Source organism: Schistosoma haematobium, chromosome 3, assembly GCF_000699445.3.
Source record: "Schistosoma haematobium chromosome 3, whole genome shotgun sequence".
NCBI lineage: Eukaryota > Metazoa > Platyhelminthes > Trematoda > Strigeidida > Schistosomatidae > Schistosoma > Schistosoma haematobium.
The window spans coordinates 7107542-7123800 of NC_067198.1; the positions used below are offsets into that span (position 1 = coordinate 7107542).

A 16259-nucleotide genomic window follows, 5' to 3' on the forward strand; every position below is an offset into this window, starting at 1 on the left:
CAATTTACCCTCTAAGTATATTGATATTTATCAGGTCAGGCAAACTTTTTCTGTCCTCAAATTGGTCATCAGAATATTGGCGAAGATAATCGGTTTACTCTTTGACTCAAACACACATAATAATATATATCGATTACAAGACGACAGTTGACCGCAAATATACGATCACAATTTCTACTCAGTTAAGTCATTTGTGGTACAAACGGAGTAACAGCTGCAATCTGTGAACAGTAAAAGACGTATTGTTAGTCAGTGAGTTCAATAGAAGATTTTCATGTTGGGATTTCGAACAGATGAATTTTAGAATAATGTTCAAATAGTTAAGGATATGTCTATTATAAGGATTGAGAGATTCTCTTGTGATAAACGATACTGAGTATAGAATTTATGTTATCAGGACAGTACTCTTTAACCGTAGGTAATGTAAGATCTCAAATGGCATAGATAAGGGGTAAGCTAAAGTAAAGATATCTATAAGACAATATTGCTTCAAATATATTTCCTTTTAGCGCTACACATTCTAGTTTTGGGTTAAGGTGTTAACAAAATCTCTGTCTACTTAACTACTGGACTGATTTCATATATGATTGCGTCTATACTATTTGAGGTTAGCCTTGAAATAGTCATGCATGATAAGAGATTATTGACAGTAGGAGACATATTAAATAGTTCAACATATAGTTAAAGATTATCCGTTATGCTTATTTCCGATGATAGACTGCTCCATACCTTGGGATACCTAGTACGGGAGACGTTTTCTCAAGTTTTTACGTCATATTTTTCCACCTTGATGATTAATACTTTATTACTTGAATTATACATTAGTGTATCTATAGAACGGACGATGATCTATTTTATAAAAATCAAGAGAATTCAGCGAAGAAAATTTTTTTAGACAAATTCATTTACTCAAGTTGTACATTAATATTTAAAGTTGTTTTGTTATTCTATGTCTATGGAAAGATGGAAAAGATTTCACCATAAAGTGATTCTAAATTTCAAATATCAAATGAGGTTGCATAATAATCAGGGGATTATAAGAGAATAAGGGGATGAAAATAATTTACGGGTCAGAATTTCGAGAGATAATTGTCCACCTGAAGGATATGAAGGAAGATGAGAAATGTGAAAGTCATGATAGCAACTAAATAATACTCACGAAAACTACTAAAGGATAATTATAACTGATTACGGTTCAGAATTACAAAACAATGGTGTAAACAAAACAAGACTAAAACATACTGCAGAAGGAAATGAAGGCCAAGGAAGGATGAGAGGTTGGACCTATTGTTTTTGCACACAGAGTTTGGGTTAGAAGTGTTAGATCGCCAGAGCCTCAGAAGTGCATAAGTTTTTGATTCGGCCTCGTCTTGATCTAGTTCCTTTGAATGTGAAGATTATTTTGAAGGAAGACTCCTTTAGAGCGACTTGTCCAGAGTTGATTAGGTGCTCATGTATTGAACTGACGATTGTTTTGCAATCTCCTTTCAAAAGTCACACAGGGTATTGTTCTAACATGTGTTTGTAAAGTGATCGCTTTGTAAGGCCACAGAAGCAAGTAAATCTATAAATGTACATCGATGTGACCCAAAGCAAAAGTTTATCCTTAAAACATTCGTGAATAGTAGGTCGACTTGAGAAGACAATACGAATCTTAGCTGAACAGGTTTTATTCAGGAATTTTTAAAATTTCGACAGCCATATCTCCTTTAAACTCGAGATTAATAAGGAGAGTTTTCTTTTGAATGGTCGATGCTTTTTAACGATGTTATCACGGTGTCAAGTTCCTGTCCACAAATCTAGGCAGATAACCATTTATGATGAATATCTTTCGAAGTCGAAGTAGCTCGTCATCTGTTGTCACTAAAATATATTCGCCTAGTCCTCGAGGATAAAGAGTGAATTACAGAGGAAGATTTAACAAATACAATCTTCCTTTTTAATGTCTTACATCAACTCGGCGCCCAAATACTGTGAAGCTATTCAATGAAATTTAGACGAAAGTTCTCATATAAGAGTGAATTAAGTTTCTCTTTCTACTCGATGAATTCTCGAATCACTATATGATGCAGTCTTTTCTATCTTTCTATAGACTTATATAATTACCAAACAACTGCGAGTACAAATTTACAGCTTAAGTAAATGAATTTGTCTAAGAGAAAATTTTCTTCGCTGAATTCTCTTGATTTTTATTGAATGACGTAATGAGTTCTTTTGATGGTCTATTTATGCAGTAGTTTTTAGAAAAAGGGAAAGCTCGTACTGACTTTTTGTTTTTAAAGTAATTCAATCTATAAGATTTCAGATCTGGACAAGTAGTAAGTTTCAGGGATTTCTTCAAACATTTTGTGAATAAGATACCATTTTATTCCTTCCGTCCCATAGCATATAAAATAGGTTTAAACCACTAATTAGGAAAGAGCAATATTCAAGATTAAGTTTCACACAGATTTCACGAAAACAGATTCTAGATTCATTTTGATAAAATTCGTTCGGTATAAAGCCTAGTAATCTTCTGGATTTTGACACTTTTCCGAAACTGTATCAGGTTACGAGAATACTGAAATCTAGGGTTTAATTTCAGATATCATATTATTACCGAGGGTAAGCTATGGTGTAAGTGACAAGTTCCGAAAGCATAACCATCCTTATTTTTCAATTTTGAGTCTTTAGCTCCAGATTTTACATCATTTATCTGGACTACGTGACTTTCGGCTCTATAGACGACTTTCAAGTTGTTAGCAGATGGACAAGGGTCACTTCGAAAAAATCTACATATATTGTTTATGGATACTTCGAAAAGCGATGAACAAAATTTACTTCCCTGCAAAGTTCTGTTTTTCATTGATCGGGATATTTAAATCACTGGGTTTATCTTCATTATTTGTTACCGACTCTTCAGAAACGGTCTAAGTCATTATAGGAGTGGAGTCAGTAATGCCTATAAACTACAGCTTTTTGCTCAATAGGTCATGAGACGAATGAAGAAAGGTTTTCTTGATATGAAAGTAAATTGTGATTACTGAGAATTTTGATCGAGGCCGAGAGTGACCTTGTTAAAGAAGTCTATCAGACGTGCATCATACCATTTGTTTCAAACAAGCCATATTGATAAGCACCGATCAGGAGTTTGCTGAGTACATGTTCAAATAGCGGATCTACAATCATTTTCTCCATTATGTATGTGAGAACTGGAGTAACTATAGTTAGTTTATTGTACTGAATCAAGCTGTTTTGGTTAGTATCGGCTACTCTTTGTATTATTGACTCCCTGTCAATCTCAATATTTATCATTCGATAAAATAAAACAGTTATTCCTAATACGACTATTCCATTATAGTTTTCGATATTCAGTTATACTACTTATTATCAACAAGTAATTGGAGTATATTCAAACAATTCTATCACATGTGTGGAGAGACTATAATTTATGGACAAACCAATGATATATAACAGGTCTGGGATTTTGGCGCGAAATCCATTCATCCATTTGGCTATATAGCATTTTGGCATTTTAGTTTATGTCAGTTCGTGATGAAAACCGAAAATCTAGTTCCTAACCCTAACCATCAACTCTAAATCATTATTCTAATCCCTCATACTGGTTTCTAACCCTCATTGAGCTATGCTTGGTAGGTGGACATTCTCTAAGTCAATTCAGCGTCACTCAAAGGTCGTGCATAAGTCCCAGTCTCACCAAAATTTCATTACACTATTGCAATTGTGAGTGTGAAAGTGTTTCTTTCTCCTGTCCTCGCTTGGTTTTTTCATGCAAGGTCATTTTTCGATAATCCCGTTTCGAATTAAACGATTTGTCAGTGAGGAGTCGTGAACCAAATGCAATGGAAGATAGTCACACAATATTTTGGATTGGTTGAAGTTGGACATTAACACCGTTGGATGCCAGCTCAGTGATCCAGAGGTTAAGTGTATGCGCTCAAAAAACGCAGGTCTTGGGTTCGATTTCCACATACAGGACCGTGGATGCTCACATCTGGGTAGTCCCGTACTCAGACGAAACGGTCGTCCAATGCTTCTAAGTTTTTCATATTGATTATTGTCACTCTAGGAATATAAATTTTAATAAAACTGTTTTTTTTTTGAAAGAAAAATGAAGGAAGACAAACTTCAATTAGGTTTGGTTTTGAGAAATTTATTTTCATATGAATCTCAAGAAATAATCAGTGTTGAGAATGAAGCAGTAACAAATGATATATAAGTCAGTTTGATATATTATATACTCTAAACCTTTTGTTCACTAGTTCCCTAGTCATTTCTTATCCTTAAAATGTTTGTAACTCTTGAACTTCAAGTAGAAAACAGAAGCTGTACTTCGAATGTTACATTCTATGCTGAAAAGAAGTGTTTTTATAAGTTAAAAGCGAACCTTAAGACTAAGGAAAGAAGTTCAGAAATAATATTCGGAAACTCACGAGGCTACTTTTGTGAGGAATCAATTAGTGTATTTCCTATATATGTTTATCGAATAGTGAGTTAGTAGTATTTAATTCTAATTGCAAGCTCCCGTTGGAATCAATAACTTTTACGATATCATTCACTAGTCATAACTTACACTTAGTTAACTATGAACTTGTCACTTGGTTTCAAAAATGTCTTAACTATGTGCCTATCGAGATGTATTATTTATAATATTTTTGCAGTCTTGTATTCTATGTATATAATCACGTGCGTTTTGAGTGTAGAAATAATACAAGGTAAAACGAGATACTTACGTGTTCTTTATGTTAATCTGACTGGTAGTTTAGAAATGAGCGAATTGTACTTGAAGCTATTGATTATTTATATATAAAGTACCAGAATCAGTTGACTGAAAATTACTGAGCCCATTGTTATTAGTTTTGTCATACAAAAGATCATGAGCACATATCACCAATGAGTGGATTCTTACAATAATATCAATCTATGATAAACACTAAATACAAAGTGGTTGTAGGTGATTAAAAGGAAGACTTTGACCAAGGTTTCATTCCAAATGATACTTTTCATCAAGGAATACTTGCAATCGTAAGGAAGCTGATTCTCTCTGTGGATATAATCGACAAAGTAAGTTGGCTGAAGCTCACATATCTCAGTGGTAACGCCACAAACTACAAGGCTGAGTGACTACGGTTCGAATCCGACAAAGGGCATTTACTCCCTTAATATTACAGGTTTATCTTGCTAAAATGTTCCAACTAACATGCCAATCAGGGTTTCTTAGTGAATAACGTTAACCATTTAACAACAAATACGGTGAATTTATATTAGTCTTCTACAACTATCGTGGTCTACAGGTTTACAACCAAATTTTGGCAATAGGAAATTATATATTCAACTCTCTACAAAATGCTGAAACCACAAAATAGGACGGACAACTATTCAAAAATTAAATTTATTAATATTGATCTCAAGGACCAGTAGCATATGGTAACAATTGTTCATTAGTTACAATAAAGTTCAGAATTAATAAATAACCTAAGTAATTTTGATGTTTGTGTTACTTATGTCGACATAAGTAGTATATAACGCTAGTCAGGGATAGAATGTCTGGCAGTAGAAGGTTAAGAAGATCGAGAAGGGAAGAACGGGAACAGAAAGCAATTGATATGAAAATGCAGGAACAATCAAGTCTGAGACAATTAATGAACATATTGCAAATGAAGTATTGAAGAATGGTTTTTCCCTTTTACAAAGTAGCTCTGTAATTTTGTGCTGTATATAATTGGCTGTCCTCAACTGTGTTATCCTCTCTACAATTCTAATGGGTATTCTCTCCAAAAATCTGCACCAACCAAGATATACGTGATCAGTGGACACAGTATTTAACACAACTATATGTAGTCAAATTTATATATGGACTTTGAATTCCACTATTGACAAAAGCACCAATGGTGTCAACTTATTTACAACAATTCTTCTTTGTGGACGGTGGCGCAGTTTCGTGGATTGGTTGAAGTTATACATTAACACCGCTGGATGCCGACCCAGTGGTCTAGAGGTTAAGAGTTCACGCGCAGGACCGATAGGTCCTGGGTTCAAATCTCACTAGGCGGGATCGTGGATACTCACTTCTGAGGAGTCCCATACTAGGACGAAACGGCCTTCCAGTGAAACTACCAGTTTTTCCATGGTGGTCTAACTTCAATTGACTCATGATTTCAATTATTGAATTCTTTTTGTTATTGGTACCGTATTATTGCTAAACTTAATAGAAATAATAATAATTTTAATATAAAGAAACAAATTATTCATGAAATTAAAAATGAATGTACTTTCCATAAATGGATAGGGTTCTAAGAAAAGAAGTGAATTGATAATCATATAACATTAATCTTAAGTCATTGAAAAAAATGTTCTTTTCTTTTTCTTTTTTTCTTTAAAGAAAAGTACATTATTATAAAATTTTAAGAAATCTACATATCTTTCAATTATATTTTTGATGAATTGTATGAGTATAGATTTACTATATAATCACATTGTACTTGTATAGAATGTGTATATAATATTCATATCTATAATTAATTATTATAAAACATTTCAGAATAGATTTATTTTTTGACAAATAGAAAAGAAAAACAATATTTGGTCATATGAATATGGTATTAGAATGAAACTGTTGCATTAGTGTAATTTATAAATTAATTACGAAAAGAAAGTACTTTTAATGAGTTTTATCAATGATAATTTTTCTTTATTGATTTACAAACGGTACAAAAAATAAGTAGGTATAAGCCGATGGTTGAAAATCCAAGTGTTTGTCAGTTGTGAGTAAGGTGTACCTATAAACTTAAGGGGACTGACTCTTCCTGGAAAATTTGATCATGTGTTACTCAGCCATACAGTCAGAGAGGTCAACACTGAAATTTTCAGGCCACAAATGACATCCTGAAGTACAGATATTTATGAATGATTGATTAATAAGTAGTGACCAATTTTATGTATGTTAGGGCTTGCTTTAGTGCTGATTGGATCCTGTCAGCCACAATGTAACTTGATCAATAGCATTCAATCAGCAATAAGAAAAACCTGACATATGTGACACTGGTCACTATTCGGTGATCAATTATTTGCGAATGAGTAGATGTGTTGAAAGACCAAGATTAATCCATAACCTTTACATCTTATTGAATAGATAAGTTGTAGCTGACAGTGGAATATATGATACATGTTTTTTCATCTGAGTCTGAATGTTGATAGCCGGGACACGAATCCAGTATCCTTCGCATCACATGCCAGCCAATACATTATCAACTGAGCTACTAGATCTAGATATCCATTCTCTTGCATGTTTGGTATAATATTTTTATTATTGTTAGATAAGGTTTGACCATATATTGATTAGTCTTTGCCGACGAATATACATCCTGTACGTAGTACTTTAACGTAACCACTTTTATCGTGGTTTGGAGTTCAGAAGTTATTGTGACCCCTCAGATTTTGTTACCTATTTTGAGGAAGTATAGTCTAGAAATGAGCTAGTAGAAATTAAGAAAACAACTAAATGTTTGCTCGAAAGTCAAAAATGAATACCTTTTATTTCATATAACACAAAACACATAGGACAGCTAATTTTACATGGTGTTCAGAATTACAAAACAATTTTTATCATCACAGAGTATAAAGGATAGTATTCAATGGGTTAAATGAATGATTCTTTCCTTGAAGGTAGTATATAACACATATGAAAGCTGAACCGAACCCCTAACTGATACAGTAGGCCAATCAAAAATCAGCCAAATCTTAGGCTCACCCTATATCCAAGACGGCTTCCTTTCTAAGAGACGAGACACACGCCATTATTTGAACACGTGAATTCAACTCATAAAGAATATATATATATATATATATATATATATATATATATATATAATAGGAATGAGTGTACATACATTTGTCGATCCGGTTGTTCAATTAAAGCTTCCTTCTCATTCTATCATCTTCCTCAACTAGAACGGTCTTGGACTGAAAACGGGGTATTTCTATCAGTATCAAAGTAGGATAACAGCACAAAATAACACTAATTCTAACTCTTTAACCCTACCACCTAACTATAAACCTTAACCAGAAACAATGTGAGGACTCCCACAAAACTACTTACGTAACTATAAGGGTTTGAGAAATCGAATATTCTGCATCTCCATGGACAAAGTTATATTTCGTTCTTTTTCGATTTATTCCCAAAACCCTGTAAGAGAACTTTATGAATTATGTAAAAGTTTTGTAATATTTACAATAATTGTTTACTGATTGACTAAGAATGGCCAAAACTCTTATCTGTATTGATCACTGATCTATTTTGACATGTAATGTAAGCTAGTATAGGGGTTGGTTACGAAGAACTAGAAGTAATCAAATAAGTCTGTATCTGTTAACGAAGTTAATCACTGTAGGTATCATTACCAAGGTTTGACTTGGTAATTTCAAATTAATTGAGCATTGGATAGATTGTTATAAATAAATAAATATATTTGTAATGCGGCTCACACTGAGTCAAGAAACGTCAGAAAATTTAAGGAGTTAATCATTGTTGGTCTGAACCATGTTAGTGCAATAAACGTGATTAGAGTTTACAAGTGTTATATTTTAACGGAGAATAAATGATTAGTAACTGTCAGGAGTTATTTATGGACTATTATTCTGATTGTATAACTATTAAGTAACTATATTATATGTACATTCATATTCCCTTTATTATAAGCTTCCGTTTGATCTATTGACTACTATTAGTTATTCCCAATTTATTAGTTACAGTATCTCGAACTTAGCGCCTGATCTTGTATAATTGTTATTTCCTATTCTCTTGTATGATGTGGTTTGATTTGATTGTATATATATTGTGTATGTTTGAAATATATGATTCGTATAACGGAAGCTGATACTGGCATTCTGTTCTGAAGCGGATGGGATAAGCGAGAAGCTACTATTTCAGAGGACCAATAAGAAATCAGAGTTAACTCTAGGCTGCTCGTACTCGTTTATTCGTGATTGCTCTGGTCATATAAGTCAGTGTTTCTAACTGGCGATTTAGTCAGGTAATATGTTTACAAGCCATAAGGACACAACAACATGATAATCATGTTCAATGGCTGAAAAATTTAGTTGACATAAATTAATCAAAATGAACTGCTGTAGTACAGTCACAGTTGTTATTTACGTTCTCTGAAGTTTTGAGTTTCAGTATCATTTTATATCTTTACTATTATTAGTAATTTCGTGGATTGGTTGAAGTTAGACATTAGCATCGCTGGATGCAGGCTCAGTGGTATAGAGGTCAACTGTCCACTCGTGTGGCCAGAGGCCTTTGGTTCGAATCCCGCGTGCGGGGTCGTGGGTGTGCAGTGCTGAGGAGTCCCATACTAAGTCAAATAGTAAGCATTATTTTTATTCCTCTAATGTATTTATTTGAGCACGTACATATAATTTGATAGGCACAAATGAAGATAATATGATATATCTCTTACCATTCAGAACGTATAGTTAATCAATTATGAATCTATTATTCACTTTGTATCATAAGTATTCTAATTAAGTAACCATTTAAAAACACTATATGTGATAAACTGTTTGTGTAATCTATTTTTATAACGACGTGAATTATGAGTCTAAAGTATAAAAGTACATGTTTCCACTTATCTGAGCTTCTAGTGTTCTGATAGGACGCTTGTAAGCATGGGTATTTGTACAGCTTATTGACTTCTTTTTAGTGATGAAAACTAATGAACAACATGTTTACCTTTTAATCAAGGTAGGTTCCTGAAGAAATACAAAATATTTCCATACTTACAAGGTGTGTTTACGTCATACATAATTAATAGAATTTGTTAACCTTGTCAGGTTAATTAAACTGATGTTAAATCAATCATTTCTGTACGATTAAAAGAACAGTAAATCAACTAAATTTATCTTCCAGCATAACTTCGGCAAAAATATTTGCGTGAAGAATAATATCCAGCCAACCTCTAACGATTACGAACACCTCGATCGATTTTTAGGAGAAATTTCTATTCACTATTAAGGATATAAGATAATATTAAAATATGGTAATGAATTAAATTAAGCCGAAAAATTTTGTTATAATTTCTAACATTATGAAGTTAATGTTCATCATTAAATTGAAATCACCTGAAGAGCTGCTAAAACTCATGAATTACTTGGTCGGTGTTTGTTTTATTTCGAGACTTCATCACTAATTTTGATCCAAGTACTACAGTCTCAGTCTCATTTAGTTTTCTCTTACTGTTTGTATTTTTAATGTTCGATTGCTTGAGGGATAGACAGAATAATGGATTTCAATCAACTGTAGTTTAATTATTCTACAAACTATTTGATATTCGAACAGATGTAGCCTGCGGTGAAGAGTTTGCTATACGACTTTTGATATATTTATAAACATTTTGTTGAGGTATAACGGAATGTAAAATAAACTAATGGATGGAAGTAATGGCGAACAACACAACATTCTCGATCCCATCAATGTAAGAAAATGAAACTCACTCTAGCCTATATACCTCAAAACAGGTAAACAAACCACCTTAGTTGGGTACTGTATAAATGTGTTGGAGATCTTAATTATTGGTGGGTAGGACTAGTGGTAGAGCAGTGGGAATGTCGAAACATATTATTTGAGCTAAGAATGTGACGGAAGGTAGTCAACAGGAAACCCTGGACCTTGGTAACACTGGATGGAATCCATTGGGGAGCATCAGTTCCCTTAAGACTACAGGTATATATTGCTGACGAGTACCAAGTAGTACGAAACCTAGGTCTAAGGTTTCCTGTTGACGAGCTCCAATCACCATTTTATCTTAACATAGTGCACGCGATGCCGATTCCTCTAAACTGGTGGCCACATTACGACTTTGTTGATAGGATTCGATCTGCACTAAGAAGGACTTGACATACATGAGATTGATCACCACCCAGTGATCAATCAATTGTAAATATCATTTGAGCTGTAACTGCGAAAAGTTATTTAACAAAAAATAACAAGATTTTTAACCAATCTAACAATGACTGAATGTCTCATGGTGATTGGTTTAACAATGGAATGAACTACCAATAGAATTATTCAGACCATGAAAGTAGCATGAATCCAAATCTCAAGTAGAGAAACTTCTGTTCCATTAGTCAATGGACTAAAATGTTAAATAACCATTTCAGTTTTCGAAGTATCATGTATGTATCATATATGTATATATTACATAATGATTAAAGGAGTTTTCTAAAGTAGTGGGGTAATTCTGATATTTCGTTTACACATATCATAATCAATTGTAGGTGTATGTTCCATTGTTATAGTTGAATGACAACTGTCATCAGTTGTAATTTAAAAACTAATTTTAGTTATATTCTGTAATTTACATCATTACCTTAGCCTAATAAATTAGAGCTATGATAATACAAACGTTATGATGGCTTAGTCGGCTTGGTAAAACACTGATTAATAAAGGAGTAAAACCGATTTAGTTAAGTTTGAATTGCTTATCAGTTAACAAATGCATAGTTAAGGACGAAAATATAAGTCAAAAAACATCCAATGATCATTCACGTTTCTCCTGGTTGTAACAGTTTATTTGAAGTTATGAGTTTGGAAGTGATATAACGAGGTAAACACTGAGAATAGTCAAACTTTCAGAACTGTTCTATCTTAAATCATTGTTTATATTTTCATTGTATTATTAGAAAATACTTCGATTATTGTATTCCCTTAGCTGCAAGTTTTCGTTTGATGCATAAATTGTTGTTATGGATTGTACTTTCTTAAGCTACTTTCAATTTTCACAGATTGAACTCATGAGTCAGTTGAAGCTAGACCACCATTGAAAACCTGGAAGCGCTGGACGGCCGTTTCGTCCTAGTATGGGACTCCTCAGCAGTGCGCATCCACGACCCCGCACCACCCGGGGCTCGAACCCAGGACCTACTGGCCTCGCGCGCGAGCACTTAACCATTAAACCACTGAGCCGGCATCCATCGGTGTTAATGTCTAACTCATGAGTTCAATCTGTGAAAATTTCTAAAAATCTCCACAAAACACATTCTGATAATACTTTCAATTTGTTACGGACCTAATTTTCTACGGACACAATACTAAACTGTCGAAATTAGAGTCTTACTTTGGCCAAAATCAGAACAAGCAAGCTATTTGTCTCGATAAGGATTATCCTCTTCTAAAACGTAAGTTAATACCGTTAGTATACAAAAAGAAAATTAATAAGGTTTATTAAACAGGGGAAATCACAGATTAGTTAAGCATCTATCTTTTTGTTAAGTCAGTAAACAGTCTACGAAAATCTCATAGACTAGATTTCAAGTTTGTTACTCATTAGTGAAACGTAACCGAACCCACTGACCAAATAAATGCCTACGTTACTATTTGTAACTAAATATTTTGAAATTACATAAAACAGTCAGTGTTTATGTTAATGTCTAGATAAATGAATGTTAGTAGTAAGGGAATCAGTGAAAATGTAAAACCCTAAAAGTTATTCTCAAGGAGAATCAGGATACATATTTTCAACTACTTAGTTTATGGCTTTTTTTTGAATTTTTATAGATATAGGCTTTTATTTGAATCATGAGTTGTTATATTGTTAACAGCTTATAAATAGGAGTGAATTAATCATTAAAATGTCACACAGATATGTAACAATAATGTTATAGTTATTGGATATATTAAGGTTTATTGTTTGTGATGCTTGCACTCTTATATTTTATTATCAGTCATGCGAGATTTTATGTTTGAATATAATATAGAAAAATAGGTAATATCTGGCTGTCCCTCCTAGTGTTCTGATTGGCAAACTCGAACAATTGTTCATTAACGGGTAAGTTTAGGGTTGAGGATAAACATCTCGTTTCCGAGTCAACTGAGTTTAATCAGTAATTGCGGTTATGTTTTCGTTTATTTAGTCACACACTTGTAGATATTTTGGGATAATTTCTATCAGAGAATTAATAGGAGGTGTGTCTTTTGCTATGTTGTGGTTTTTCTCCCATCATGACTGTCTGCCATACACTCGGCATATCCATAGAATGATGGAGTGGTATTTTCATCGTAGAAAACTCTACATCTTTCATGTAAGCCAGTGAAAACGATGGAGAGCAAAACACGCCCTTCATCATAGGCTGTGATTGTGTGAATGATAATTCCCGCTTCAGTTTGGTTGGCTACCACATGCAGGATCGAAATTACGAATGGTAGTGAAGTTTATTCTCATCCGATTTTAATTTACTGATGAGGTTGAAAAAACCGTGATGAATTTTTCGACCAATCCTTAGCCAATCAGTAAGCATACTTCGTAAGTGGATGGTGCCTGGACAAGGAAAACAGAATGCTACCAAATAATAGCGGATTTTACGTGTTTAATAAATCTAGTATGGTCATTCACAGGTTGCTCTGCCTGTTAATTGAAAAAAAACATGAATTGGTGAGACCATAATTTATGCACGACCTTTGAGTGACGCTGAATTGACTTAGAGAATGTCCACCTACCAAGCATAGCTCAATGAGGGTTAGAAACCAGTATGAGGGATTAGAATAATGATTTAGAGTTGATGGTTAGGGTTAGGAACTAGATTTTCGGTTTTCATCACGAACTGACATAAACTAAAATGCCAAAATGCTATATAGCCAAATGGATGAATGGATTTCGCGCCAAAATCCCAGACCTGTTATATATCATTGGTTTGTCCATAAATTATAGTCTCGTTCATAAATTCTTTTACATGGTAGTGATTATCTTTCTTTCAAAAGTAGCCAAATATATTTTTAGGCGTCCTTACATTATTCTTATTTAAGCTTGTGCGTTTCGGGTTAGAGCTTTCATCCCGAACTGACATCAACCATAATGCATAATTTGGAGAGAAAACCCAAGAGGCTCCATACGATTAGTTTGTCCACAAAATAAAATGTATTCGAAAGCAGAACTGCAGCCAGCTGAGAGATCTGACGATAAGTCACTTGAAATATCAAAAGTCTTTATTTGAAAAAACATCATTTTAAAAGTACAATCACATCTGTTGAATAAAAATGATTGATTTGCAGATGTGACCTTGAAACTATTTGACCAATCAAAGTGACTGATTTATTGAGTGTAGGTGTTATCCAGAAATTATTTGAAATTTACTATTCTTAAAATATTCACATATTCACCAATGTAGTAACTGTCAAATTTCATAATTGGGGATTAGTTCTTTCGTTGAACTAAAAGAAGTTTATTTTATTCAGTTGATTATTGTGTAATAATGAAATAAATGAATAAGGTTTAGAAAAGAATGAAAAGAATCATACACTTTGTTAGATTCTCAATTGTTCTACAAGAAATCTATTCACAATAAAGAAAATAAATAAATAGACGAGTTTTTTTTTGTTGTTGCTAACTATCACCTCAACAAAAAAGTAAGGAGAGTTAATTAATTTAATCATGAAATTTAAATTTACTCTCCTTACATCATGGACACTATTACCAACGTCCATACCAAATACTGATTGTGAAGATAATGAAGCAATATTATTTGCACAATACTTAACTGAATATACAGAGAATAAATATGGTTTAAATGTATTTTGGCCAAGACAACGTGGTGAAGCATTTTTGCATAATTCATTCAATTCATTTGAAGAGAGATTTTTAACACATTCTGAATATGCATTACTCATTGTATCTGGTCAAAATGCATCATGTTTAAATTGTATTTATCCAAGATTTCTTGTATTTTTAACAGCTAAAAAATCATGGACTGAGAGAATTTTAATAATTTTTTTAAAACAACCAACATATTTAGTAAATTTCGATTTAAGTTTATTAAAACATCCACCAATTTTATTCAATGATGATTCAACTAATCAGTGGATTCATGATCAAGAATCATGGATGAAAGTAGCAGAACTAATAAAAAGTAAGTAAATTTCAATGATTATGATAATCGTTTTAATTCAGCACTATATAGTTGATTACATAGAGAGATTTTCAGTAAAATATGTACCCATTTAAACATTAAAATTAAAAGACGAATTTCAGCGGAGGGATCTCTTTCCAACGAATTTATTGTCAAGCTGTACAATCGTATATAGATGAAAATTTTTGTTCCTCACGGAATTAGTACTTTTACAAAAACAAAAATTTTCATATATATACAATATATACAATATTTAAACAAATCCACGTTAATATATTCAATGGATGTAATGAATATATATATGAAAATATTTTTTTTCTGCACAGATTCATCCCCTACTCAAATGTTTTCAAGTAGTTTTGATCTTATAAAATCTTTCTATATTGATTAATATATTTTGATTCGAAAATTCTGTTATAATCGATTGTCATTATTGCAAAGGATAACTAAATCATTGGGGGGGGAGGTAGTATCATTTGATTTTTATATATTAAACTTTACTGTAGGTTATAAGGTTTTTATAGAAGTATGTGAGTATAGAAAGTTAACATAAATAATTAGTTAGTCTAAAAAGATTCAATTACAGTGTTTGCATAATTTGAAAGTAGGTGACCCATAAGTTCAAATAATTCTTCAATAATCATGTGTTTTTAATTGAACTTCTATTTATGTACTCAGATAAATGAATATTACGTGAGAAATGTAATTCATTTTAGTATCTAACAATTTAACTTTGTAGTTGATTTCCATCTACCATTAAGGTTTTAGTTAACTTTATCAGTTAATTTACTTGACGTTCCTTTGTAGTTTCTGTTGAAATTGATATTAAACATGAAATCTGATGTTTTGGTGCCGACTGATCTGACTCCAATTTGCATGAACGTATGAATATACTATGAATATAAATCTTCAATTTAACTCCATATATTACATAGGCTACCCCGTTTGTATGACAGCGGTAGTAAGAAGCCAAGTACTGGTGGCGTTGAGGCAATTTATTTCAGGTATTCGTTTATCCAGATACAGAATCAGAATGAGACGCGGTAAAGAGAAGAGGAGAGAGAGAGAGAAGCAAAATGAAATGACGCGCGGTGGAGAAGGCGAGTGAGCCAATTCGATTTAACCAACAGTGACTCAATATTTATAGTCAGACCAAAACGACGTTACAGACATGATGAATGAGGTAAGTAATTAACACACATGCAATTATATAAAAACAGGTTAATAAGTAAATACGTGACAAGGTAGAAATGTGGCTTGAGAAGAATGAACAGATTGATTTGTCCAGAGGTTAGAATAACCTATGAGGGCTTGACGTAGTACCGGCCTCTACAGTGTATGTCAATCAGCAAGCACCA

General features: G+C 32.9%; 1 protein-coding gene across 4 annotated transcripts in view; it reads left to right on the forward strand.

The window, feature by feature from the left end:
* Positions 1–13947: 13947 nt before the first annotated feature.
* The window catches only part of MS3_00004909 (uncharacterized protein), a gene marked incomplete at its 5' end in the record, with an annotated part of 59064 nt that continues 56752 nt past the window's right edge, over positions 13948–16259 (forward strand). For 2 of the 4 annotated variants that reach the window (XM_051212887.1, XM_035731545.2), the window contains one exon: positions 14427–14901. In XM_051212887.1, the coding sequence (XP_051068812.1) occupies positions 14427–14901 (475 nt within the window). Of the gene's footprint in view, positions 14902–15708 lie in introns of all 4 variants that reach the window. The other 2 variants (XM_051212886.1, XM_051212885.1) reach the window with 2 other exon arrangements.